This window comes from Pipistrellus hanaki (assembly GCF_964339955.1).
Source record: "Pipistrellus hanaki genome assembly, chromosome: 6".
NCBI classification, from domain to species: Eukaryota; Metazoa; Chordata; class Mammalia; order Chiroptera; family Vespertilionidae; genus Pipistrellus; species Pipistrellus hanaki.
The window spans coordinates 65,938,012-65,964,158 of NC_140508.1; the positions used below are offsets into that span (position 1 = coordinate 65,938,012).

At 47.4% G+C, this 26,147-nt stretch overlaps 1 protein-coding gene across 4 annotated transcripts in view; it reads right to left on the reverse strand.

The window, feature by feature from the left end:
- EYA2 (EYA transcriptional coactivator and phosphatase 2) overlaps positions 1–26,147 on the reverse strand; it is a 202,288-nt gene that overhangs the window by 27,615 nt on the left and 148,526 nt on the right. For all 4 annotated transcript variants that reach the window (XM_084887495.1, XM_084887493.1, XM_084887492.1 and 1 more), the window contains one exon: positions 2,788–2,877. In XM_084887495.1, the coding sequence (XP_084743621.1) occupies positions 2,788–2,877 (90 nt within the window). The remainder of the gene's footprint in view (positions 1–2,787; positions 2,878–26,147) is intronic.

Sequence of the window (26,147 nt, forward strand, 5' to 3'; positions counted from 1 at the left end):
GCAACTCTTAACTTCTCCATCGGTAACGTGGCTTCAATCCTGCCGAGATGCCCTGGGGGCTTCTGGCACTGGGAACGTTTTTGAAAAAAGTTGGAGAATAAAAACAAACTGGCTTTCCCTGAGCAGCTCCAGCTGGTAATTAAGGTCCTTCTCCAGGAGCTGCAACCTTGCATTGGGGCCGGGGAGGAGCAGAAGGAGGGCAAGAAGCTGAAGAGTGGCTCCAAACACACACCAATCCCGCAAAACACCTGCTCTGAGCCTCAGGTTCAAGCAAGACTGACAAATGCCTACTGTGTGTCTGGCGTTCTTACTGCATGGGAGCTTCAGGCTGGTATATCTGCCTGTCCACTGGTATCTCAAACCCCAAGTGCCCTTGGCAGAGGACGGACTTCCCACTGCACACCCACGTCTTCCCTGCTTAGCCCATCTCGGAGAACGGCACCATCGCCCTGGTGGGACCACACCCAGGGCTCCCTCTGACTCCTCTCTCTCCTCATTCCCACACCCAGCCCGTGAGCAAGGCCTCTGGTCTTTACCTCCATCCCAGGGCCCACAGCTTCTTCCCACCTTGACCCAACCCATTTTTCCTCTTTTGCTTGGACAACTGCAATATCTCCTTCTGGCCTCCCTGCCTCCACCTTTCTGCTCCTATTGCTCATTCTCCATGCAGTAGCCAGAATGGTCTTATAACAACACAAACCAGGTCATGTGCACCCCAGCCCCATGGCGGTCCACAGTACTTGCAAATAAACTGATGTCTGTGACCATGTTGGGGCCACGCCTAGGGCTCCAGCCTCATCTCTCCCACCAATCCTGCACTCCCCATTCACGGCTCTCCTGCGGCCTCGCTGACCCCGGATTATTCCACACGCGTGCTCAGCTCAGGGCCTCTGTACTTGTTGCTCCTGCCTCCCTAGATCTCCACTCTGCTGGCTCCGGTGTCACCCCCTCCAGAGGCATTCCTGTCCCCGTGAGAATGCTGGCCACCAGCCTGCCCCTCTCACCCATCGCTCACTATCACATCTCACTGTTTTATTTTCCCCCACATCCTTTCCACTACCACAAATTCTCTTGTTTATGGATCCATTTGGCTGTTTACTGCCTGGGCCGGGGAAAGTTTAGGTAAACCAGGCAGACGTGATCCCTGCTCTCAGGAAACTGACATCCTAAGGAGACAGGGAAGAGTTAAATCTACTTTTCCACCACAAGGCCAATAACTACCATTTTTTTCATAAAGTGAGTTGGGTTTCTTTTGCTATTTGCAGTCAGTGAAGCCTTTATTATGCTACTCCATCAGCCCTTGCTGAATTCACCTGACATGCTTATTTTGTTTTGTTCTGTTTAACTCTTAGTTTCTCTTCCTCTTCTTCTATTCCTCCCTCCTCTCTCTTTTACCCCCCAACACATGAGAGGTCATTTCAAGAGAAGCTGCACACTGCTTTGGCTGGGGAGACAGTTCTGGGCCTCGGTGCTACTGGTATTCTCCTTTTTCATCAACACGTTTCTACCTCAGTCCTCTCTTTGGAGCCCATGGAGGGCTGAGAGCAATGCCTTTTCGTAGACAGGAGGGCTGAGGCCCAGGCGGCCAGCCCAGCCTGGACAGAACGTGGACGGCTGCTTTCAGTGCGGACTTGCCTGCCCTCTGGAACTCGAGGGCTGCCGGCTGGAAGGAAACCCCGAGTCCCTTCCTGAGGGTGGACAACAGCAATGGTCTGGCTGGTCAGGATGGATTTGGAATGCAGAGCCTTTATATTTCTGCTTCGCAGTCTAATCTCCAGAGATTTCCCAGATTTCGGGGGCAGGGGGAGGTGTGAGGAGGAGAAATTCCTACTAGGATCAGTAAAATTGGGATTCTTTCGCAAACAGTTTTATTTTAGGTTACCTTTATTTCTCAATCTGGTAAACCAACAATGAGGATATAATTTATAAAGCCAGAAGATCCCTGCATTACTCCTCCTATCAGCCAAAACAGCCCTTTTCACCTTGGAGAAAGCTGCTTGCTCTTTCTTTGGGGGAGGTAAGCAATGCATATTTCCCTTTTTGCTTTGGCTACCAGGAAGCTCGGGGATTAACTCCGAACTTAACATCAACAGTTGGCCTGAGCCGGATTTTTGGGGTACAATGCCTTACCCTAGCTTTCTATTCCTTTGCTGTAGTAGTTCCATGGAAAACACGTTTTCCATTTGAAATGATGTCTACATCGTTTTGACACAGGCTAGATATAAGCAAACAAATTAAACTGATTTCTGAAGCTCTTCTCCTCCTGTGTCCTATTTCCTTTGAAGGGCGCTTAGGGCACAGAAGCAGATATTTAAATAAGCACAGTCCCTCTGCTCGCCCGCTCTCTTTGTCAACCATGTTTTCAGGGGGATGTAAATTGTTTTTGAAACCTTCCATCCTGGCCCACTGCTAATTATTACTGACCCAGGAGGATCTGTACTAATTTGCCTTAATTAAGTTATTAAACAGCAAGTTTCGGGAGGAAGAAACTCTGCAGCCTTTATTGGATTAGCAAAGCTGCCAGGGGACGTCGCCGCCGGAGCAGAAAGGCCCATTAACTGCTCTGGACGCTGGGGACATAATCCCGTCAAGTGTGTTTTCAATAAACTGTCGCTGGCCATAGTTTTGTGCCTTTGGGGGGGGAGGGGGGGAGAGGTTCCTAGCACAAGTTTCTAGCCTCCAAAGCAAAAAGAGGGGGTGCGGGAAGATAGGGCAGCATCTCTTCCCCCGAACCAGATGCAGGGGGCTACATACGGCGAATAGGAAACAAAACGAGTGGTTCCAAACCTCCAGGTCATTGAAGAACAGGTGCGTGTCCGCAAGGTTGAAGATCATCTCCTCCATCATCAGGCCGATGCGCACGGACGTCGTGGTGTCCTGCCAGAAGGAAGGGGGGGGGCGCCATGCGTGAGTGAGCCTCGTCATTACAGCCTCCCGCCCCCTCCTGTCCCGCCTCTTAAAGGCCTTTCCTCAACCGCAGGGCCCAGCCTAAGTCGTGTCTCCGCGTGTCTCAGCTTCTGAGACTTCCCTTCTAGCTTCTCATCTCTTGTATAATATTTACCTTCTTCATATCCAGTCTCCCCCAAACGCCCCTGGAATTGCAGCCGTGTTCAGTGATGCAAGGGCCAGAGTGGCTCTAATATAGAGGGGCCCTGGGAAATGTGTCTTTAGGCAGGCCGGGCGATCTCGGGAAGGCAGTCATGATAAGCCGCTGGCGAGCTGGGATGCTGGCTCTCTCTTTACGACAATCTCTCTGTGGAGGCTGCCTTAGTCCTCCTGGTATTTTAAATGCCACTGGTCCCTAACCATGGAGATTCATTTAAAAAACAAACATACAAACAAAACCCGCTATGGTGCATCTGTACCAGGGAAAACGAGGCAGTCATTAAAAAAATGAAGTAATGTTTCTGCTGCTGACATGAAGCTGTCATGAAGAAATATACTATTAAGGGACAAAAGCTAGTTATGTCACAGTATCTGTGGGGAGCACACTGGACAACACAACAGCCCATTCTCACTCTCCGTCTCTTGTCTATACCCATGGTGTGTAGACTCTTCACCCATATTTGGGATCCCTTCCTTAAGAGTCTCCCTGGAAGAGATGATGTCTACCAGGTGTTGGCAAACTACATATCATCTGCTGCCTGCTTTTGTATGGCTCATGAGCTAAGAATGATTTCTGCACTGAAACATTAATTTTTTTTTTTTTTTTTTTTTTTTTTAAGGAGAGGGAGAGAGAGAGAAACATCGATGCAAGAGTGTGACACTGATTGGCCACCTCCCGCACATCTTCCCCTGGGGATTGAGCCTGCAACCTGGGGATGTGCCCTGACTGGGAATCAGATCAGGCAATCTGGGACGATGCCCAACCAACTGAGCCATACCAGCCAGGCTGATTTCTGCAGTTTTCGACAGTGTTTGTCTATGACTACTTTTGTGCTTTGAAGGCAGTGGAGAGTCATTGCAACAGCAGTTGGTCTATGTCTCATAGAACCTAATATATTTACCATCTGGCTATTGCCAGTCTGCTGGCCCCGATGTAGACCATTCCTATTGAATTCAGGTGTGATCATGTGACTTGCTTTGGCCAATGATAGCTGAGCAGCAGTCATGTTTCACTTCTGGTCAGAAGCTTTAGGAGTCAGTGCATGGTTTGCTGTGCTTCACACAAAAGCTACCCTGATAGTCTGGGTTCTAGAATAAAGATGATATGTGGTGGGGCTGCAACAGATCACAATGGACATGTACCATAAATGAGAGGTTGTTGAGATTTGGGGGATGTTTGTTACTGTAGCATAACCTCATGGATCCAAACTGATACATGTGGAAAATATGCAGCATAAGGTTTCTCAAACCTGGCTGTACACTGCAATGATGTGAGGAGCATTTAAAAATCCTGAGGCTCAGCACCCCACACTGTAACATCAGAATTGCTGAGGGTGAGGTCTGGGCATTGAGAATGTTTAAAGCTCCCCCACGTGATTTAATGTACAGCCAAGGTTAAGAACCACTGACCTAAAGGGATATACACACTTAGGCATATTCCTGGTTAATACCTATTACATGTTTTCTCTGTGCCACTTTATAAATATTAACACTTAACTCAGACAAAGCTCTTTGAGGTGAGCACTATTGTTTTCCCATTTTATGGATGAGAAAACTGAGTCCCACAAAGGTTAGGTAACTGCCTCAAGGTCACATGGCTAGGAAGTGCTAGGATTGGAACCCAGGAAATCCGGCTCTAGAGCAGCACTGCTTTTGAGGGGGTCTTGGAGGGGCTGGCGATGGGGTGAAAGGGGACCTATACTGTCACTCTGTATACCTCTTTCTGTTTGAATTTTTTTTTCTTCCCACTGAAAGGCTGTATTACTTCTGTTATAAAAATAAAAACGACACCAATCCTTCTTGACCCTTAAAAAAAAAAAAAAAAAGGGAAAGAACGTGTAGCTGGTGATCTCAGCTTCACACACACCACTGTGAAGAATGAAGCCCAGGCACGCAGCCATTAGGGGAAACACCTCATCAGGGCCCCGACCGCCAAAGCTTAGCACTCTGAGTCCTGGCTGGATGTGGCGGGGTAGAGTCCTCAGTGAAAAATGGAGAGAAAATGAGGAAAACAAACTCCTCAGGGCCAAGGAGGGAATCGTTGTGTGACCTGGGAAAAGGCTTTTGGGGTGCTTTCACACATTACTCATACCCAAGCCATTCCACCTCTGCACACTTGCACATTCTTTGTAGGCCAGGCTGTCTGAACACCTAACCACCGAGGGCCAGCCCTCGAAGCACTGACAGGAAGCAAGACGACGCTGCCATCCACAGGCATCCGCTGAAAGGATTGACTTAGAGAAATGTCAACTCGCAGGCCAGCACATAAAACAGGAAGAGTAATTATTGTGTACAAAATGGCTTATCTGTGAAACATACTTGTGTAGTTATAAAAGGCAAATACTCTATGGTGATAAAGTGATTATTTATTGATATTGGGAGGAGGTGAAGAGAAAGTGTGCATGTATGTAATGGAGGCAAGGATGAGAAAAAAGAGTTGAATTCTTGTCTTCTAGTTTGGGAAGCCAGAGATCATGCCTTAAATAGACAAAAGAAGAACCAAGAAGTAGTAACATAAGTAGGTTCCTTAGAAATTTGGAGGTAAATACCAAAAGAATTAGCAAGAGTTGAAAGTTGTCACCTCTAGGCAGGCAGAGAGAAGGGGAATGGGGTGGTGGCACTGGGGACTGCTGTTTTTCATCATACTTCTCTTTGGAGGACTATCTGAGTTTTAAACTATATGCATAAATTTTTTAAAAATTTATTATTTCTATTCTATTTTATTGATTTTCCATAGAGAGGAAGGGAGATGGATAGAGAGCTAGAAATGTCGATGAGAGAGAAACATCGACCAGCTGCCTCCTGCACACCCCCTACGGGGAATGTGCCTGCAACCAAGGTACATGCTCTTGACGGGAATCGAACCTGGGACCTTTCAGTCCACAGATCAACACTCTATCCACTGAGCCAAAGCGGTTTCGGGTATGCATACATTTTTTGGATTAAACATCTAAATTAAAAACAAAAGAAAACATTCTCAGTAATTCCACTTCTCGCTATCTATCCTAGAAAAAACCCTATACATGTAAGGAACATGTAAAAAGATGTTCATTACAGAATTGTTTATAAATAGCCAAAGAATTGTTTGTCCAGCCAAAGGAGATTAGAGATATGAAATATCTCTCTATATAAAAGCCTAAATGACTGAATGACTGAACGAACCATTTGACCGGTTACTATGATGGGCGCTGATCACCAGAGGGCAGACACTCAAAGCATACATCCCCTGAAGGTCCCAGATTGTGAGAGGGCGCAGGCCAGGCTGAGGAATCCCACCAGTGCACGAATTCATGCACTGGGCCTCTAGTAGTACTAGTAGTATATTCAACAATAGAAAACCAAATTCAATTGAAAGAAATTAATCCTACTTGACATGGATACATACAAAAGATGTTATTGTGTGAAAAAGTAGCAATCTTCTAAAAGTTATATACAAAGTTATTACCATATATTAGAAACACATAAAATGTTCTTACATATATTCCATGGGCACTTACATATTTATAAATATCAGAAAGGATATACCTAGAGTCAGAACAGTAATTACTTCTGGCAGACAGAGAAGAAGGAATAGGAATTAGGGGTGATGATCAAAGTAAACCAGAAGTATCTAGAATATTCTAAATTTTTTAAAAGAGAAGGGATTCAAACACTTATATATAATTAAAAATTAAAATAACTCTAGCTGGTGTTGCTCAGTGGATAGAGCATCAGCCTTCAGACTGAAAGGTCTCAGGTTTGATTCCAGTCAAGGACATGTACCTTGGTTGCGGGCACATCCCGGTGGGGGGTGTGCAGGAGGCAGCTGATCGATGTTCTCTCTCATCCATGTTTCTAACTCTCTATCCCTCTCCCTTCTTCTCTGTAAAAAATAAATAAAATATATTATATATTAAAAAAAATTAAAATAGCCCTAGCTGGTGTGGCTCAGTTGATTTGGTATCATCTCATGCATCGAAAGGTTGCCGGTTCAATTCCTGGTCAGGACACTTGCCCAGATTTTGGGCTCAATCGCCAGTAGAGGGTATGCAGCCCATCGATTCTTCACTCTGGCATTGATGTTTCTCTCTCTCTCTCTCCCTTGCTTTCTCTTTGAAAAATCCTATATAACAAAGAGGTAATATGCAAATGGTCATTACACCTTGATGCATAATGACCAGCCATGATGTATACCAACCAACAGCAGGAGGGTGGGGCAGCGAGCTACAAGCAGCAGAGAGCTAGAGGAGGGCGGGCAGCAAGCTACCAGGCGGAGAGCTATGAGCGACGGTGAGCTGGGCAGCCAGCTGGGGTAAACGGCAGCGAGCTACTCAAATATTTAAATAAATAAAACAAAAATTCAAAGATGCCCATATATTTCTGAGGAGAACTCTTAGGATACCAAGCTATTCCTTGAGCATTCTCATTATTTCTGGTTTTCTTAAAATCTGGGTGCATGTTGCTTATTAGGTTGTTTTAAACTTGAAAAGTGGGACTGCTTTTCAAGTTGTACAGAGGCAGAAAAGTCTGGAATAGCCCAAGAAAAGCACAACCGTCCCAATAGTTAAGTAATGCAGAGTGTTACCCTGGGCCAGACCATCTTCCAAGCAGAAGATGTTTTTCCAGGGCTGCAAAGACTGAGAAAATAAGAAAAAAAAAATTGGTGGCGACTCGACATTAATGAATGTGCAATACATCTGGAATAAGGGTAAGACAAAAGCCATCAGTTTCATCGTGAGTGGCCTGCTGAATACGTTCCCTAATATAATCCAGAAACACACCACCTGGTCTGGGCTTCAGCCACCCTGTGCAGCTCTGAGGGTGAGGCCCCTCTGTCTGACCTAGCATGTCACCCAATGAAGCAAAGCCTCCTCACCATGTCCTCAGCTAATGAAAGGCCACTGACCCATTCGAGTCCACTCTGATGCCTCTACCATCTACTGTCACCATGAGGATGACATGGGATAGCACGTGTGTAAACACCAGCCCAACACGCAGCAGGCTCTGCAAGTGCCCCTCCTTGTCCAAATCCTGCAACCCTTAAGCAGAGAACACGTAATCAGACGGTACCATCTCACATGCACACCATTTTCTTCATCGTTCTATATTCTTCGGAAAGTAAAGACAGAAAATCAGTGTTTAATTTCCTAAACAAGCAACAGCAGAAAGAGATTTGCTTTTAAGAAATGAGCAGAACAGAGAACTGAGAAAAGGGAACTTTTCCAAAACAGGCTTCCATTTGTACCTTGTCTGTCCAAGGACTGTGCTGGGGGCTGGAGCAGTGGGGAGGATGGAATGTCATCTTTGAGAGTTTGGGGGTGATTCTCTCCCAGGGAAGAACCAACCGACTAGGGCACTGCAGTTTTTTTTTTTTGTTTGTTTGTTTTTTGCCCCCTAATGTTCTATAGATTCTCAGGGTTTGGTTTTGATGATGGTGAGGTGGGCTACGCACCCACTCATTTAGGAGGCTCAGAGCACTGGACACCCCCTCCCCGGGCCCTAGACAGATGCTGAGGACCTGGATGCCGATCGGTAACCTAATTATTACGCATTCTTGGCAAAGTTCTCTTAATTAGAAGACTTGGTGGGGACTTCCACCATATGGACTGCTCTCAGATCTGCCTTGAGGACCAGTCAATGATTTTGTGATGTATGGTTGCCATTCCTGGATGGAGGGGAGAGGGTAGGAGTGTAAAAAATATATTTTTATTGATTTCAGAGAGGAAGGGAGAGGGAGAGAGAACCATCAATGATGGGAGAGAATCATTCATCGGCTGCCTCCAGCACACCCCTTACTGGGGAAGTAGGCAGTAACCAGGGCATGTGCCCTGACTGGGAATCAAACCATGACCTCCTGGTTCATAGGTCGATGCTCAACCAGTGAGGCACTCTTGCTGGGCAAGAAAGTCTTTCTAAAAATCAAAATTAATCTGATGTCACACTCAAATGAGGAAAATGGCATGTGGATTCAAAACCCGAACGCAAAAGTTCATCAGGGTTAAGATGAGAGCAGTTGTTTCTATCAAGGGTCTCCACCATCCCCAACTTCCAAAGCTCCCCAATTGAAGCTGCATCTCTACAGGTCTACTTCCCAATCCCCACAGATCAGGAGGCAACCATTTTCATTAAAAACAAGTTGTTTTAATAACCCACAACTCTATTTATCCATTGAAGAATTTCCTGAATTTTCTAAGTTTTCTAATAGATGGTTTTAAAGGATGTTTAAGTCAAAGAAATGAGATCCACATACTCTTCAGCATCACAACCCTTTGAGGCACACCCTAAATTCATCTTGGAATTGGCTTTTATGACTATGGTCTTTTTGGATTCTTTCACAGCTGACTGAATAATAGTAACAAAAACAATAATAACAATGGTAACATTAACCAATATTTATTGAGTGCTTTGGAGTATATGTTAAAAAGGTGGGCTCGGACCCTGGCTGGTGCTCAGTGATTAGAGCGTAGTCCTGTAGACTGTAGGGTTGTGAGTTTGATTCCCAATCAAGGGCACGTCCCTTAGTTGCAGGCTCCATCCTCAGCCCTGGTTGGGGTGTGTGGGAGGCAAACAATCAATGCACCTCTCTCACATCGATATTTCTCTCTCTAACTCCTTCCTCCTCTCCACTCTCTCTAAAAATATTGAATAGAAAAAATATATCCTCAGGTGAGGATTAAAAAAAAAGAAAAGAAAAAAGAAAGGTGGGCTCTGAGCCAGACAGCTTATAATCCAGGTGGTTCCATTTCTTACCAGCTAGATGACCTTGTACAAACAGTGTGCCTCAGTTTCTCCTCTGTGAAATGAGGTAATTTACATCATAGGATTACTATGAAGATTAATCAAGTCTTTCAAAGTGCAGGTAATAATCCTCTTAGTGAAAGTTTACTTTAACAACCAGTATTAAACAGGAAAAAAGAATGGAAGAAATACAAGAGAACCAGAGGTAAGGAAACTATGGCCCACGGCCTATATTTATAACTAGAGTTTTATTAGGACACAGCCATGCCCAGTTGTTCACGTCCGAGCTACAATGGCAGAGTTAGTAGTCACTACAGAGCCTAGCTTAAAGCCTGAAATATTTATTAACCCTTTATGAAAAACAAGGCCTGGTGCACAAATCTGTGGGGTCCCTCGGCATGGCCTGCAGACATTCCCCACGGGGTCCTAGATTGCAAGAAAGCGCAGGCCAGGCTGAGGGACCCCTCCGGTGCATGATCAGGGCTGGGGAGGGACTGTGGGAGGACTCCAGGGCATGTTTGGCCCATCTCGCCCAATCCTGATCTGCTGGACCCCAGCAGCAAGCTAACCTACAGGTGTCTGCTCCCTGGTGGTCAGTGCACATTATAGCGACTGGTTGAACAGTCAAATGAATGGTCAGGCACTTAGCATAGTAGGCTTTTATTATATAGGATATTTTGCTAATCCCTAGAATAGATGACAAAATGTCAGAGTATGTCATATACAGTAATGGTGAACTATTTCGGTTGGAGTATGTGTGTGTGTGTGTGTGTGTGTGTGTGTGTGTGTGTGTTTACTATATTTTATTGATTTTTTACAGAGAGGAAGAGAGAGGGACAGAGAGTCAGAAATGTCAATGAGAGAGAAACATTGATCAGCTGCCTCCTGCAAATCCCCCAATGGAGATGTGTCTGCAACCAAGGTACATGCCCTTGTCCAGAATTCAACCTGGGACCCTTCAGTCCGCAAGCCAACGCTCTATCCATTGAGCCAAACCAGTTTCGGCTGTGTGTGTGTTTTATATTGCCATGACTATTACTACTGTTACTATGTGACTTGTTCAAGGACACCTCTAAGAGGCAGTGTGGAGACAGGAGCTCAGATTCCATAATCCTCTGGCTATGCATGATGCCTGTTCTGGCTTCCCTGCTTCGAGAGCATGTTGACCTCCCGTGGCCCAGCTGCATGACAAGAAAGAGGTCCCCTCAGGCCTTCATAGAACCTGGTGGTCTCCATTTGAACTGAGCCCTTTAAATGATTTCACTTGGGGTCCTGTCTGTGCAGGAAAGGCTTAACGCAGCAGGCCTGGGGTGATCGATCAAACCCTGCACGTCCCTAGGAGAGACCTGTTTTCAGGACTGGCCCGAGGCTGGCTGCTGGCAGATGAGCTCTGAGCCCTGAGGCCACGCAGTCCCAGTCGCCCTGATAGTTGATGCTAACAATGTGATTTATGGGGAACACCTGTTTTTGTTCTGGGGGGCTGGCATCTGAGTAGCTGGGGTCAATCTCAAAGGCACACATGCCTATGTCATTGACCCCAATAAGACCCTGGACATCAAAGCTCAGGTGAACTCCCCTGGCTGGCAACACTTCCCGCGTGTTGTCACACATCAGTGCTAGGAGAATGAACGGGCATGTGGGCGCTCCACTGGGAGAGGCCGCTGGAAGGTTGGGCCTTTCTCCTGGACCTCACTCCATGCCCCTTTCCCTTCGTTGGCCTTAAGATGTTTTCATCGTCATAAACAGTAACCGTGAGTATGATAGCTTATAGGCCCTTCTCGCTACTCATCCAGACGGAGGGTGTCTTGGGCACGCCCACTGCAGGGTCTTTATCAGACACCTTGAAAAAGAGGCAGCATGATATTGTGAAGCTTCGTAATTTCTCTGGGAATGAATTTCCATGTCTGTGAATTAGCGGTTAATCATTCTCGTAAAGAACATACCCAGGATAATCTTCCTTCATAGGCCTGGTCGGGATCATAGTGACTGGTTTAGGATGGTCATGTGGTCAATGGGAGCCAATGAAAATTGGCTCTGGGACTTTAGCTATAACTATTGGGAAAGAGGAACCTTCTTAATTCTAGGGAGGCAGAGTTGGTAGATTCCACCCTTGAGGATGTTGGTAGCCATCTTACCATGAGCACAGGTGGAGCCTTCTTGACAGTGCACACAGATTCACATGAACGTATTTGGGGATCAGATCCAATTGCTCCTGAGGTCTCCTGTGTTTTTCCATGTATAAGATGCCCCCCCACTTTTCCAACCCAAAATTCAGAAATCAATATTTTAAACATTTTGCTGGTTTTTCTCTTAAGGCCTTCTTCTTTTTTGGCATCTTAAGGAGTTATTCTTCTTGTTTTCTCCACTGTCTGGTCATACACTCAGTGGGAGGAGGTCCAAATTGTCTCTCTGCAGCTCTACTTCCATGCTCTTTTGTATAGCTGATTACATCCAGTTTGAATTTTTCAGAGTAAGATACTGGCTTACTGGTATTTATCTCTTTATTTTTTAACATATTTATGGGCTCAGAACACTCGGTCCCTGTTGCACCTGTGCACTCTCCACCTCCACCTCCAATTACGGCATCAGCTGTATGCTCTTCCTAGTGCACAGCCAGCGTGGCTCAGTGATTGAGTGTTGACCTGTGAACCAGGAGGTCAGGGTTCAATTCCTGGTCAGGGCACATGCCAGGTTGCGGGCTTGATCCCCAGTTGGGGGCATGCAGGAAGTAGCCAATCAATATATATATATTTTGTCATCAGTTTGGTGGGGATATGCACTGCACTGTGCTTAGCTGTGCCTAATTTTACATTCTCATGAATACGAGGGGTACTCAGCGTTACGAAAATTATAGAAGGGGTACACATGTCAATAGTTTGGGAAACACTGATCTAGAGCAGGGGTCCTCAAACTTTTTAAAGTGGGGGCCAGATCACGGTCCCTCAGAGAGCTGGAGGGCCGGACTATATGAACTACTAATTCCTACTATAACACCTCGGCTGCGCTCACTGCCCAAAAAACCTGGCGGGCCGGATCAGACTCCTCTGCGGGCCGCATGTGGCCCGCGGGCCGTAGTTTGAAGACCCCTGATCTAGAGTAATCCCAATGTCCACCCTCCACTCACTCTACATCTCATTATCCTGCTAAAGTTTTGACAGCATTTATCATTATCTGAAACTAGAGGCCCCGTACAGGAGATTCTTGCACCTGCGGGTGGGGGGAGGGGGGGAGGCCCCTCAGCCCTGCCTGCACCCTCTTGCAGTCCAGAAGCCCTCGGGGGATGTGCGACTGATGGCTTAGGCCTGCTCCCCATGGGCCTAAGCTGGCAGTCGGACATCCTTAGTGCTGCCCCAGAGGTGGGAGAGGCTCCTGCTACCGCTGCTGAGCTCGCCAGCTGTGACCTGGCTTCTGGCTGGGCGGTGCTCCCCCTGTGGGAGCGCACTGATTACCAGGGAGCAACTCTTGAATTGAGCATCTGCCCCCTGGTGGTCAGTGCGCGTCAGAGCAACCGTCGTTCTGTCATTTGGTCAATTTGCATATTAGCCTTTCATTATATAGGATAACCTTATTTTTAAACTTTTGATTTTTGATGCTTCTACCTCAACCAGAAGGCTCTGTGAGAACTATTGCTATGTCCCTTTTACCTGGCACATAGTCCAATACACAGCAGGTGCTCAGTTAAGTATTTTTTAAATGAGTGTATGAATGTGTGTGAGCTTTATATACATTATTACATTTTCTCCTCAAAATATCTTTTCTGATTTCACAGAAAAATCAAGACTCAAAGCAACCATGAGACTTGTTCAAGGTTACTCTGCTAATAAGTGTCAGAATTGGGATCCGAATCCAGACTATCTGCTGAAGAACTGCCCAAATCTTAACCTTTTTACTCACTGAATATGTCTTTGTTGGAACTAATAACATCAAATAAAATACTTTATTAGGGGAAAGGAGCTTAAGGCAGATTCTCGTCAGATTTTTAAACAAAAACAAATGCCTCATTTAAGAGGGTTGAATATCTGTTTTTAGTGAAATGAATGGCCTATTGAATGAAATTACACTTCCATCCTTGGAAGCACTGACAAGCAGCTGCCATGAAAACGCAGCCCTGATTCCCGTCCCAGGCCTCAGACTGGCTTTCCCTTCTATAACCGTTGGGCGTCGGGAGGATAAAGCTGGACCCTGGGGCTGGGAAAGATCTCCCCTGACTGCCTCTGAGCATTGGTGCTTTCATTTCCTGGACTTGATATGAAAAAGCAAAGTTCCCTTGTTAAATCCTCACTCCTCACTGCCCTCCTCCCTGCCCCAACGCCGGGAATGGCGCTATGGAAACCAGACACCTTGGTGGAGATTGGAAACCAGATCACTTTAGCCGACCCTAGAGGGCCCCAAATCCCTTCTTTGCTTCCCCGCCGCCTCCACGCCCCTCCCCACAAACTTACTGGTACCCCTGTAATTTTTTTAGGATGTCATCCTAGGAGTCAAACAGAGGTGTGATATGGAAAGACCCATTTTAGTAACCAACGTTAGGGCCTCTCTGGGTCCACTAATGGTATCAAATGCAATGTTTCCAAAGCCAACTTTCAGAAAGAACCCGACCAACCCACCCACCCACCCACCAACCAACCAACCAACGGAGCAAACAAAAAGCAGAAGACAACGCAATGTAAATGTCGTCTCGTCTCGTTCGTTCTCACAGTGACCGCGGCCAGCTGCCTCCTGGTCCAGGCCCCCTTTACCAGGGCTGGCTCAGGCGGAATGCCACGGTCAGTCCTTTGAGATGAGGACAGGAAAGCCCAGTCTCTACTCCCAGATGCGTGAGTTCTGACATCCTGCCCATTAAGCGCCCTCCCAGACCCGGTCCTCCGAGCAGGCCCAGGCCCCGGGGTGAGCCCGCCGCGGGGGCTCTTTGCTTCTTTCTCCTGCTCCAAACGCAGCTCTGAGCGCTCCCAGGAGGGGAAGTTCCGTTTTGGTGGCTCCCAAGAGGCACCGGGAGGATCCTGACCACTTCTCAGCACGAAGCTTCCGGAATTAGGAACTTCGCTTTAACCCTGCTTCGTGCTCCTCATGAGGCCTTTGTGAAGGAAGCTGGCACGGAAAGTCGAGGTAGATGTTTGGGAACTGGGACGCGGCTGTCAAATAGTCCTGGGCCAGCAAGGTCATCCGTGGCTCATGTTTGGGTGAGAACTGTTGGCTCCTTAGATGTGTTTCTGAAACACTTCTGGTGGCCTGGTGAACAGTCTACACCACTAAGATAATGACTTAATTATTTTTAAATTAAGTTTAAAATAATTTAAATTAAATTAAGACTGGGTTTGACCCGGTCTTTATGGGGTCTGATAAGTGAGCACATTAATATTGCTTTTGTGTGCTTATAAAATATCTCTAGAGTGAGAAATGTGAGTGTTCAATAAATCCAGATTTTTCAGTCGCAGCACAGTTGACATTTGCGCCAGATCTGTGGTGGGCAAATCGCGACTCGCGAGCCACTTGCAGCTCTTTGGCCCTTTGAGTGTGGCTCTTCCACAAAATACCACGGCCTGGGTGAGTCAATTTTGAAGAAGTGGCGTTAGAAGAAGTTTAAGTTTAAAAAAATTTGGCTCTCAAAAGAAATTTCAATCGTTGTACTGTTGATATTTGGCTCTGTTGACTAATGAGTTTGCCGACCATTGAGCCAGATCGTTCTTCACCGTGAGACTGTGCTGAGACCTCTAGGGTGTTTAGCAGCCTCCCTGGCCGCTACCCACTAGACACCAGCAGCACCCTTCACCCAGTGACAGCCCACATGGTCCCTAGACATTGTCACAGGAATTAGGGAAGCAAAATTGAACGCCCCCCCCTCCCCAACCCCCTCCCACACACTGGAGAACCACTGCTCTGATGATTAAAATAACGAAAAGGCTTGGGCCTTACTGTACGTCAATCAACTCTGTACTTACAGAGTGGTCAACCTTGTTAATGAAACTGACTGTCTAACTAAGGGATCGGTTAAAAAAATTTTAATCTGTCAACCAGCTGAGTGGGAGAAGCTGTTTTCCTGTCTCGCTGTGAGACCCTCGCTGCACAGAGACCTGTCTGCGAGCCCGGCTCTGCCCTTCCTGCTGGAAGGTGGGTGACAGGGCAGGTCGCTGTGCCCGTTTCCTCGTCTGCACCGTGTGGGCAGCTGTGGCATTCCCCTCCTGAAGTGAGGGGGAGAGCAGGGGAGCAGATGCATTATGGAAAGCACGGTATTGGGTGTGGGCTCAGAGCTTGTGGTCCTGGGTGGGGGTGAGCCCTTATTCACAGGACGACTTCTTCCTGGGGGCTCCTTTAGCACTTGCCCGTGGCTGTCCTTTTCCCAGGCACTACCTGAAGGCAGGTCAGGGGATTACTGCAGGGTTGAAGCTCGGGTTGGCATTTTTCCATCGGGCCCTTCCTTCTCATCTCAGCGCCCAGACTGCCGAGAGCCAGGCTTGTGTCTCGGTGGGACCCTGTCTGGGCTTGCAGACTTCTGCTGCAAAGGGCAGGCGTGCCCGCTCTGGAGCCAGCTCACACACACAGGCAGCCCGCCACCTGCGCTCGCCTCGCTTTTCTTCTGCGATTACCCTGCCGTCCCAGGACAATGAGCTTCTGCACCTCTCCTGGAAGGGAGACCTCTCCCCCCTCCCTCTTAAAGAAAACACACACAAACACACCAAACCAATCAAAGCCATCACACCATGCAAGCCAACTGGGCCTTTTAAAAAAAATCACTGCCAAGTAGCTGTTTACAAGCTGAACAAATAATTACTCTGCCACAAGGAAGAAAAGTATTAATTAAAGCTATTCATTAAACCAGCCTCCCTATTCTGTGGGGCTTATCTCTGGGAAGTGTCAGCCAGAGGTTAGGGATGGATTAACACACAATGGAGGGCTTTGCCAGCTAAATCTCCTCCTTGTGGTTAGCTTTGAATAATAAAGTTGTCATTAAAAGAGAGAATTTAATGGTTTTAATTGGGTTTAATTACTTGGAAACTCCTGGAAAACAGATCAGCTTGTTTAAAAGAGGAAGACAAGAAAATGATGGTTGTAAGGAAAAAAACAGGTTGATTCACATGTTTGAACAGTCAAGTTAAAGAACACACAACAACCCGGCCTTTTCACAGAACACAGAAACTAGACCTTAGCTCAGCAAATGGGTCTATTTGTACTAACAAGAATTTTACCCAAAGAGCTGTAAGATAAATCCCATCATGGCTGGATCACAAAAGAGTCGAGCTGACTGACTACAGCTGATAAAATCCTGGTCAAACTCAAGAGAACAAAGAAAGACGTCTAAGCAGGTTCCTCTCTGGGAGCTTTACGCAAACACAAACGCTCGGTCTCCCAGGTCGGTTTATCCTTTGAAAAAACGTTCTTTCGGCTGGAGGTATCTACCAGCGTTTAAAGCATTCCCTAGGATATACATTTAAAGTCAAAAGCAATAAAAAAAATAGACACATGGAGCTGCGAACGTAGAGTAGGAAACCAGCTGTCCCCATGTGCCCCAGCTGAGGGGGTTCTTGGGACCTGGGACCTTGAGTGTTTAAAATGTGGAACTTCCAGACCAGACCCAGATGAAATGTTCACCCTAAACGCCCAGGACCAGGGGGACTGCAGGGCACGGAGTTTACAGAAGTTCATACAAGTGCCTAGAACAGAGCCTGACACTCAGCAAGCCCCTGCAGAGTCTGTCCAGCACCATCATTCCTCCTCAACTCGGTGACTCTTCAGGAAAACTTCAGCATGCCTTCCACGGAGGGGACATTCTGACACAAGCAGCAACACGCCCCCAAAGCTGCAGCTCTTTAAAAGACTTTTATTCATTCATTCATTCATTCATTCATTCATTATTATCGATGATGATATTTATCCATTTAGTCTACAAAAGCTATTCACTGTGTATCAGGCACAGCATCAAGCACTTCACATGCATTAGCTCATTTAAACCTCCCCACAGTCCTGATGAGGTAAGTATCATTGCTATTAGACCCCTGTTACACAGGTGGAAACTGAGACACAGGGAGGCAAAGGGACTTGCCTGAGGTCACTGGCTAGAGAGTGGAGCTGGCTTTGAACCTGAGCAGCCTGGCTCCAGAGCCCATGTTATAAACCAGAAGTGGGTGACCTTCTCTATAAAGGGCCAGACAGCAAATATTTTAGGCTCTGTTGCCCATACGATCTCTGTCACAACTACTCAACTCTGCTGTTGTAGCAAAAAAGCAGCCATAGACAAAATGTAAACAAATGGGCTTGGGTGTGTTCCAATAAAACTTTATTTAAAAAAACAACAACAGGTGGCGTGCCAGATTTGGCCCACAAGATGGATGTAGTTTGCCAGCTGCTGGTGTAGACCTGTGGTCGGCAAACTGTTGCTTGAGAGCCACATGTGGCTCTTTGGCCCCTTGAGTGTGGCTCTTCCACAAAATACCACAGCCTGGGCCAGTCTATTTTGAAGAAGTGGTGTTAGAAGAAGTTTAAGTTTAAAAAATTTGGCTCTCAAAAGAAATTTCAATCGTTGTACTGTTGATATTTGGCTTTTTTGACTAATGAGTTTGCCGACCACTGGTGTAGACTATTATGCTAACTGGCTCCTTGCTCTCAGACAAGAAAGTCCTTTGCCCCATGGAGCTTGCATTCTATTGGAGGGAGAGGGCCAGGAAAAACTAAGACACATTTCAGACAGTGACAGGTGATCTGAAGAAAATGAGACAGGAAGATTGCTGGGGGTGGGGGGTGAGAGGGTGGGAGGAGAGAGAGATAGAGATAGAGATAGAGATAGAGAGATAGATAGATAGAGAGAGAAAATACACACAGTGAATGTGTCTGTGTTTGAGGTTTATAGAGGACTACTAGAGAGGGGTGGTCAGGGAAGTTCTCTCTGAGGAGGTGACATCAGAGCAAAGACCCAAATGAAACAAAGGTGCCAGCCAGGGGCAGAAACAGCCAGTGCAAAGGCCCTGAGGCAGGAACAAGCTGTGTGTATGAGAAACCCCCCCCACAGTATAATGTCTGACATGGGGAGAAACAGGGTTAGATTGCAAGTTTTGAACTTGGGGGCCTTGTGATTGGCTGTGGTCAGCCCGGATGCAGAGGGGCTTGGAATCGCCTCTGGGGTTCTGGATCTGTTTCCTTCTCTGCCACTTGCTAGCTTGGCAGTCTTGGCCTCCGTGTCCTCTGAGTAGAACAATGATCTCCATGTCTACCTTGTAGTTTTGTCTTGAGGACCAAGGCTATGACTCATGACTAGTGCCATACATGTGGGGAGAGATTTTATAGTTTTTATCCCTATAATTGAAGGTGTCTGGGTATGGCTTCTATGCTACTAACTGAAAGTCACCGTGAAAGTAAATAGTTTATTTATTATTATTTTTTTATTTAGCTCTAGACACATAAATTTGACAATGAACGAAATGAACCAGTTCCTCGAAAACCACAACTCACCCAGGATGAAATAGCTACAAGTATGAAAGAAACCGAATTCACAGTTAAAAACCTCCAAAAACAAAGTCTCCAGGCTCAGATGATTTCACTGGAGAGTTTTACCAAACGTTTCAAGAAGAATTAGCACCAGTTCTCCTCGACCTTGGCCGGGAAAGAAAGGAGGCGGCAGCGCTTCACAGCTCGTTTCATATGGCCAGCGTTTCCCTGACACCAAACCAGCTGAAGAGAAGCTAAAAACACACCAACAAACAAAACACCCCAATTTTTAAAGTAAAAAATGTTCATTTTTTTTTTTTTTTTTACGGGCTCCGGGAAGTTTGTCCTCCATCAGCAGTTCCCACAGTGCCCTCTGGGAAACAGAGGATCCCCAGACTGGTCTTTTGAGGTCAGTGGGGCAGGAATGATTATTCCGGTTTTACAGATGAGCAAACCTCTAGCTAGACAGTTCCAACCTATTTTCACCCGCTCAAAGAGAAACTCCATATCCCCGAGGCACATCTCTACGGCTTTACCTGTCCGGGACATTCCATACGAATAGAACCCCACAGCCTCTGAACGTTGTGCGTCTGGCTTCTTTCACTTAGCATAATGTTTTTTTGGGACCGTCCGCGTTGTAGCTCAAATCAGAACTTCATGCCTTTGTACAGCTGGAAAATATTCCATTGTGTGAATACCCTACGATGTGTTTATCCATTTATCCATGGATGGATTTTTCCAAAGAGATTCTTAAACTGCATATTTCTACTTTGAATTAGGCCCCTTCAGGGGAATGTGCATGGGAGTTTCTCCCTCAGAAAGGCCTGCAAATTCACTATCAGAAAGGCCTGCAAATTCTCCATCAGAAAGGCCTGCAAATTCACTAATTCACCTAGGAAGTGTGGGAAACAGGCATGGTGTGTGTGTGTGTGTGCCCTCCTATTTCCCCTAAGACAACCACCTTGACACCTCCCACCATCCAGGGAGCGACACCCTCACCACCGGAGGCTCTCCGGACTTCCAGTGATCTTTGGGCAGCTCAAGAGCCCTATTGTTGGGAAATAAGTACCGCAGACAGGGCAGGTGGGGCGCTGGGGGAGACAGCCTCTCAACCTGCTAGTTAAGTGTGAAGGCACATTGTTCCCGTTGTTGAGGTTCGCAGGGTGCCTGGGATATTTTTTTCACCGCTTAGCATCGTGAGCGGCAACCCCTGTATTTACAGAAGACAAAAGAGCTTCTCACTCTTCCCCAACCGGCAATTTGTTGTAGGATTTGCATAGGAGACTTAAATCCTTCTTATTACCATCATTTTTTTTTTCCAGTTGCCCTTCAGCACTCATTGAGGGGTGGGACTAAGAGAAGGGGTGGGGAAAGTTGGCCAAAGACGCCCGGGGAAGCAGTTGGCATGTGTGAGATTTGCGGGTGGAAAATGAGAGCATCCGGAGCCTTCGCTAGCCCGAAACTCCCCACCTCCGACGAGTGCTTGTGCGAGGTCTCCCTCCTGGCAGCAGTGAGCACGGGCCTTCAAAGGCAGTCTCCGCTAATGAGCACTTTCCTGACAACCCCAAACCATCTCTAAACTATATTTTATGTTGGAAATAATCCCTTAATGCTCTGAAATATATAAGCAGAGGCACTTGGGGAAGCGCTATTACAGGGGATTAAATCTACAAAGGGTCGCCCCCTACCCCCCAGCCCGTGGCCCCGGCAACTGTCATTCACCTCGAGGACATCTTTCAAAGCTCCAGCCTCCTCCTCACCCCTCCCCCCCCCCCCCCAAATGACAGCTGCAGATGTCTGCTTCTTGCCCTGATTGGATGGAAAGAAGTGATGAGTTAAGTCACCATCCCTCATCCTACAAAGCAAATAATCATTGCGGGAGAGGGCCAATCAAAGCCACCACGTCTTTATTCGCGCAAAGACCAAATGCCTTTTACTTAACGGAAAAAAGGGCTGGGGGTGGGGAGGGGGAGATTTTAAATACAAGGCTTAACCCCCAGTGGGGGAAAGAAATCTCCGACTTCCTCAGAAAATCCTTTCCAAATTGTATTCATCTTGACTTAATCCACATCTACCGAGTGTATTAGGCAGTATTTATTTTGAAAATCTATTTTATAGAGTTCCAAGGACTCTGTTTTCCTTGGGCAGGGCTGGAGGCCGCGGCGAGGGAGGGCCCGGCCGGGCCTGAGCCGTCCAAGGTGCTCGCCTCACATGGCTCGCACAAGGTAAATAAACACAGCTGAGCCCGGGGAAGCGGGAAGGTTTTCTCATTAAAGAAATAAAATAAACAGATGTCCTTAAGCACTTTGGCTTGTGTTTTGTCAGAGGATGGAAAGCTCTGGATGGCGGAGGGCAGAAGTGAATTAGAGCTGCATCTCAAAGGTGGACGGGAAGAAAGAGAAGGAAAGACTCTGCGGTCCTCTGAGTTAACGAATAGTCCTCCAGAGAGGGCACTTCTGATTTGAACCTTAGCAACTTCTACAAATAGTTTTTAACTGCAGGGTCATAAAAGTGGTTGGTTTTTTTTTTTTTTTTTTTTTTTTTAATTTCTTCTCAAGTTTTTAAAGCAGTAACGGACAGGCCAGGCGGTGTATCGCCAACTGGATCTGATTACATCCCGATGGCATTGTGCTGGGGACTGGATTCTGGAACCCGAGCCGGGACCCTGTAATAACATGGCTGAGGAATGCTTCCGGGGAGGCCTGGCTGAGCGCAGGGGCACGGGGGCCAAGCTCTGGCCGGGTGCTCCCTGCCCAGCCTCTCCTGGCCCACAGGAGGCTGGCTGGACCCCTGGGAAAAGCTGTCACCAGGCGAATTCATGGCTTACATCTCACCTCACAGACCAATATGTGAAGGAATCACCTGGAGGTCAAGTTGACATGTCCATCCTAGGTCAGTACCTCTGCAATGGGACCTGAGACCGCATGTCCAGCAGATGCTGGTCCCTGGACCACATCCCAGAAGCCAGGGGGGCTTGTGTTACCACAGGGGTTTGCCAGTGAAGAGTTCGAGTTCTTGTAAGAAGTCTGAGCCATCACAGCCCCTCGATGGCTTAGTCTGGGTCTTCCTGAAGCATCTCCCAGCCTAGGGTTCAGGTGCAGCAGCTTCCCGGTGAGGTGACTGGGAAGCACTTGGTGGCAGAACGTGGGGGTCAGGGGGAAAGGAAGGAAGGCAACAAGGGCGGGTGAATGAGCAGGCTGCTGCTGTGGGCAACTGGCCTCTGTCCCTCTGGGTGGCACGTGGGACACGTGAAGAACATTTCCGAGTGTCACAGGTGCCCAGCCATCATGCCTATGAAAACGGGGAGGCTGCAGGGATAACGGTGGGGCCTTCACTATGCTGCTCACTGAAAATCCAATCCCAGCATGATTATTTATTTTATTTCAGAGAGGAGAGGGAGAGGGAGAGAGAGAGAGAGAGAGAGAGAAACATTAATGATGAGAAAGAATCATTGATCAGCTGCCTCCTGCATGCCTCCTACTGGGGACCGAGCTCGAAACCTGGGCATGTGCTCTTGAACCAGAACCAAACCTGGGACCCTTCAGACAGCAGGCTGATGCTCTATCCACTGAGCCAAACCGGCTAGGGCTCTTAGTGATGATTTTAGAATTCAAGAAAATCCCAGGAGATGCAACTAAACCTGTGTTCAGGCCAAATCTAACCATGGGTTTCCAGTTTGAAAAGAATCTCTTCAGATTGAGCAGGGCATCTGGCCCTTTAAAAAGTATGACACGGAAGGAAGTCCTGGAAAGGATTCTGCTCAGTAGACAAGGGTCACGTGGCCCCATCCCAGGTCCTCCACCTGCTAAAGTGTCAGTGGCCCCAAGCGTCGAGGAGCCACTTGCTACACACCCCACAGCCTCTGCTGAGCCCTGCTGTGGGCCGAGCTCCGGGGAGGCCAGGCCAGATGGCACGCAGCATCTCGGCCCTGGAGAGACGCGGACAGGCCCCTGTGTTGTCACAGTGTGGAGACTTGTTCCTTCGAGGGCAGGCACCCTGGAACCTCTTTCCTGCCGTGCTTGCAATCACACACGCTGAAAAGTCCCTATCCACAAGCTATTTATTTACTTGTGTATTCAACAAACATTTGTCAAGTGGATGTGCCAGGCACTGCGGGGTGCCAGGGGATGAAGCTATGGACACAGCAGACCCAGTCCCTGTGTTCTTGGAGCTCACAGGCCAAGCGGAAGGGTTTATTCCAGAGCCTCTTATTTTCCACCCCAGTCCATTCCCGTGACCCCTGGGGGCGCTGCTTAGATACATAGTTCAGAGCAGTGGGCCACATCCTAACTTTCATTCCTTCCAAGCTGGGTAACCTTGGCTGGCTCGCTCCACCTCAGAGCCCCAGCTTCTCCGCAAACGGGCATCACAGGAGCAGCCATGCCTTCTAGGTTTGTGGTGGGGATTCAGTGAGAGTGGGGTAAGGCTCAGAGCGGTCCCAAAGGAATCTCGCCACACGGCTGTCTGTGCTGGTGGGGAGTTAGCGGAGCCTGGTGTCCTCCCTGCGGGGGCCGCGGATAAGGAAGACATGAGACTCTGGGTTCAGAGCAGCAGTTCCTCAATAGCAGCATGATGGACATTGGGGCTGGATAATTCTCGGTTGTGGGGACCATCTGTGTGCGGCAGGATATGGAGCAGGATCCCTGGCCTCCACCCACTAGATGCCAGCAGCACTCCCCTAAGACGTGACAACCACACGTGTTTATGACACTGCTAACCATCCTATGGGGCTACATTACCTCCAGCTGAGAACCACTGAGCTGGGCTTGTGGCAATGTGGAAGCATCTAGAACCACCATGCAGAGGGGGAAACATGAGAAGCGCCGGGTACTTAATGCCATTGACAGACGTGACGAGTTAATGCACACAAAAGAAAAATTCAAGTTTTACAGGAAAGCAAACAAGAAGCCACACATGAAACCGTGGAGGGGGCGGGAGGAGCATAAGTGGGTCTGAAAGGAGACACGCCCACCTGCTCTAGGTGGAACAAGAAGGGGCCGTATGTGGACAAAGGACATGAATGACTCAGTGTCCGCTTTTGAGGCCCAGCTTATAAGAACATTGACAGAAGCGCACTCGGTATATAGTGAACATGCAAAAAAGGGGAGAATTCGTCCAGCGGGAATTTGCTAGTTGGCAATAGAGTGAGAAGAGACCAGGTCCCTTCAGAGGGAGGCCGTGGGCAGAAAACAGAACATCCTTGTAGCCTAGGGGGTGAGAATAAGGAGTCACATTGCATCTGTGGTTAGTTCTGCCTTCAAAATATATCTGCTTTAAAGGACACTATAAATAAAGTGGGAAGAAAAGCTACAGAATGTGAGAAAATAGTTGCAAATTATATGTCTGATAATGGACCTGTATCCAGAATATATAAAGAACTCTTACAACTCAACAATAAAAAGACACACTAAAAATGGGCAAAGGATTCGAATACTATAGCTATTTCTCCAAAGAAGATATTACAACTGGCCAATAAGCAACAGAAAACATCATTAGTCAGCCAACATAATTAGTCATTAGGGAAATACAAATCAAAATTACAATGAAATACCACTTCACATCCACTAAGAGGATGATAACCAAAAAGACGGACAATAACAAGTGACGGTGAGAAGGTGGAGAAACTGGAGCCCTTACACATTGCTTACGGGAATGTAAAATGGTGCAGCTATTCTGGAAAACAGTCTGGCAGTTCCTTAAAATCTTAAACCTAGAGTTACCATATGACCCTGCAATGCCACTTCCAGGTATACACCAAAGAGCATTGAAAATGTATGTCCACACAAGAACCTGTACACGAATGTTCACGGCAGCATTGGTCATAACAGCCAAAAGTGGCAGCAGCCCAACTGCCAAATGATGAATGATGGACCAAACGTGGTAGAATGGAAAATTACGTGGCAACAAAAAGGAAGAAAGGACTGTGCATCTACAGCGTGGATGGCCACGGAAAACATCATGCCACGTAAAAGAAGCCTCACACCCAAGACCACATAATGCATGGTTCAATTTATACACAGTGTCCAGAAGCAGCAAATCTACATAGAGGGGAAGATCAGTGGTTGTCAGGGGCTGTGGGGAGGGGGAGATGGGGAATGTTTATTAATTGCTATGGGTTTCTTTTTGGGTGATGAAAACATTTTAAAATCAGACAGTGGTGATGGTTGCACAACTCTGAATATACTAAAAGCCACTGAATTGTACACATTAACACGGTACATTTATGGCATGTGATTCTTTCTCATTAAAGTTGTTATTAAAAACACACACACAACTGGGCCTGGAGTTGAGTTTCCAATTGGTACTGAGCTGTCTGGAAGGCAAGTTACAAAGAAGGAGCCTGGGCCGAGCCACTGGGAAGCCCAGGACTGCTGAGTAATCCCTCCCAGAATCCTGGCCACAGGCAGAGACTCCTGACCACCTTGTCTGATCTCAGCTGGAAAAAACAGAGTTCAGGGACAGGGCGGGAGGGGGGGAGGTCAGGAAAGAGGTGGCAGTTTCTGGCTCCGACAGCTCTCCGGGGAACGCCTAATGGATCCACAGCCTGTGGGAAGGTACAGACACCAAAGGGATGCTCTGGCTCTGAGAACCGGGTAGGAAGAAGTGGAAAGGAAGTGGAGAGATGACAGCCTCGAGCAGCACATGCTCTGCCTGGGAACAGGAAGAGAGCCCGGTTTCTGTTTTAAAACTCAAACATTCTGTTTTGAATCATTCCTTCATCATTTTAGGTCTGCTGGTCTGATTTCCCTAAGTAAACACTGAGCCACCCCTTTGGCTGGGACCACAATCGATATGATTTCTGCTTCCTGTATGGTGCTCAACACAATGGCCACAGACAAATGGTGTGGATGTACAGGGGTCTTCGACTGCAGAGCCAATTCTGGACCTCCAAAGCCTTCACCCTCTTC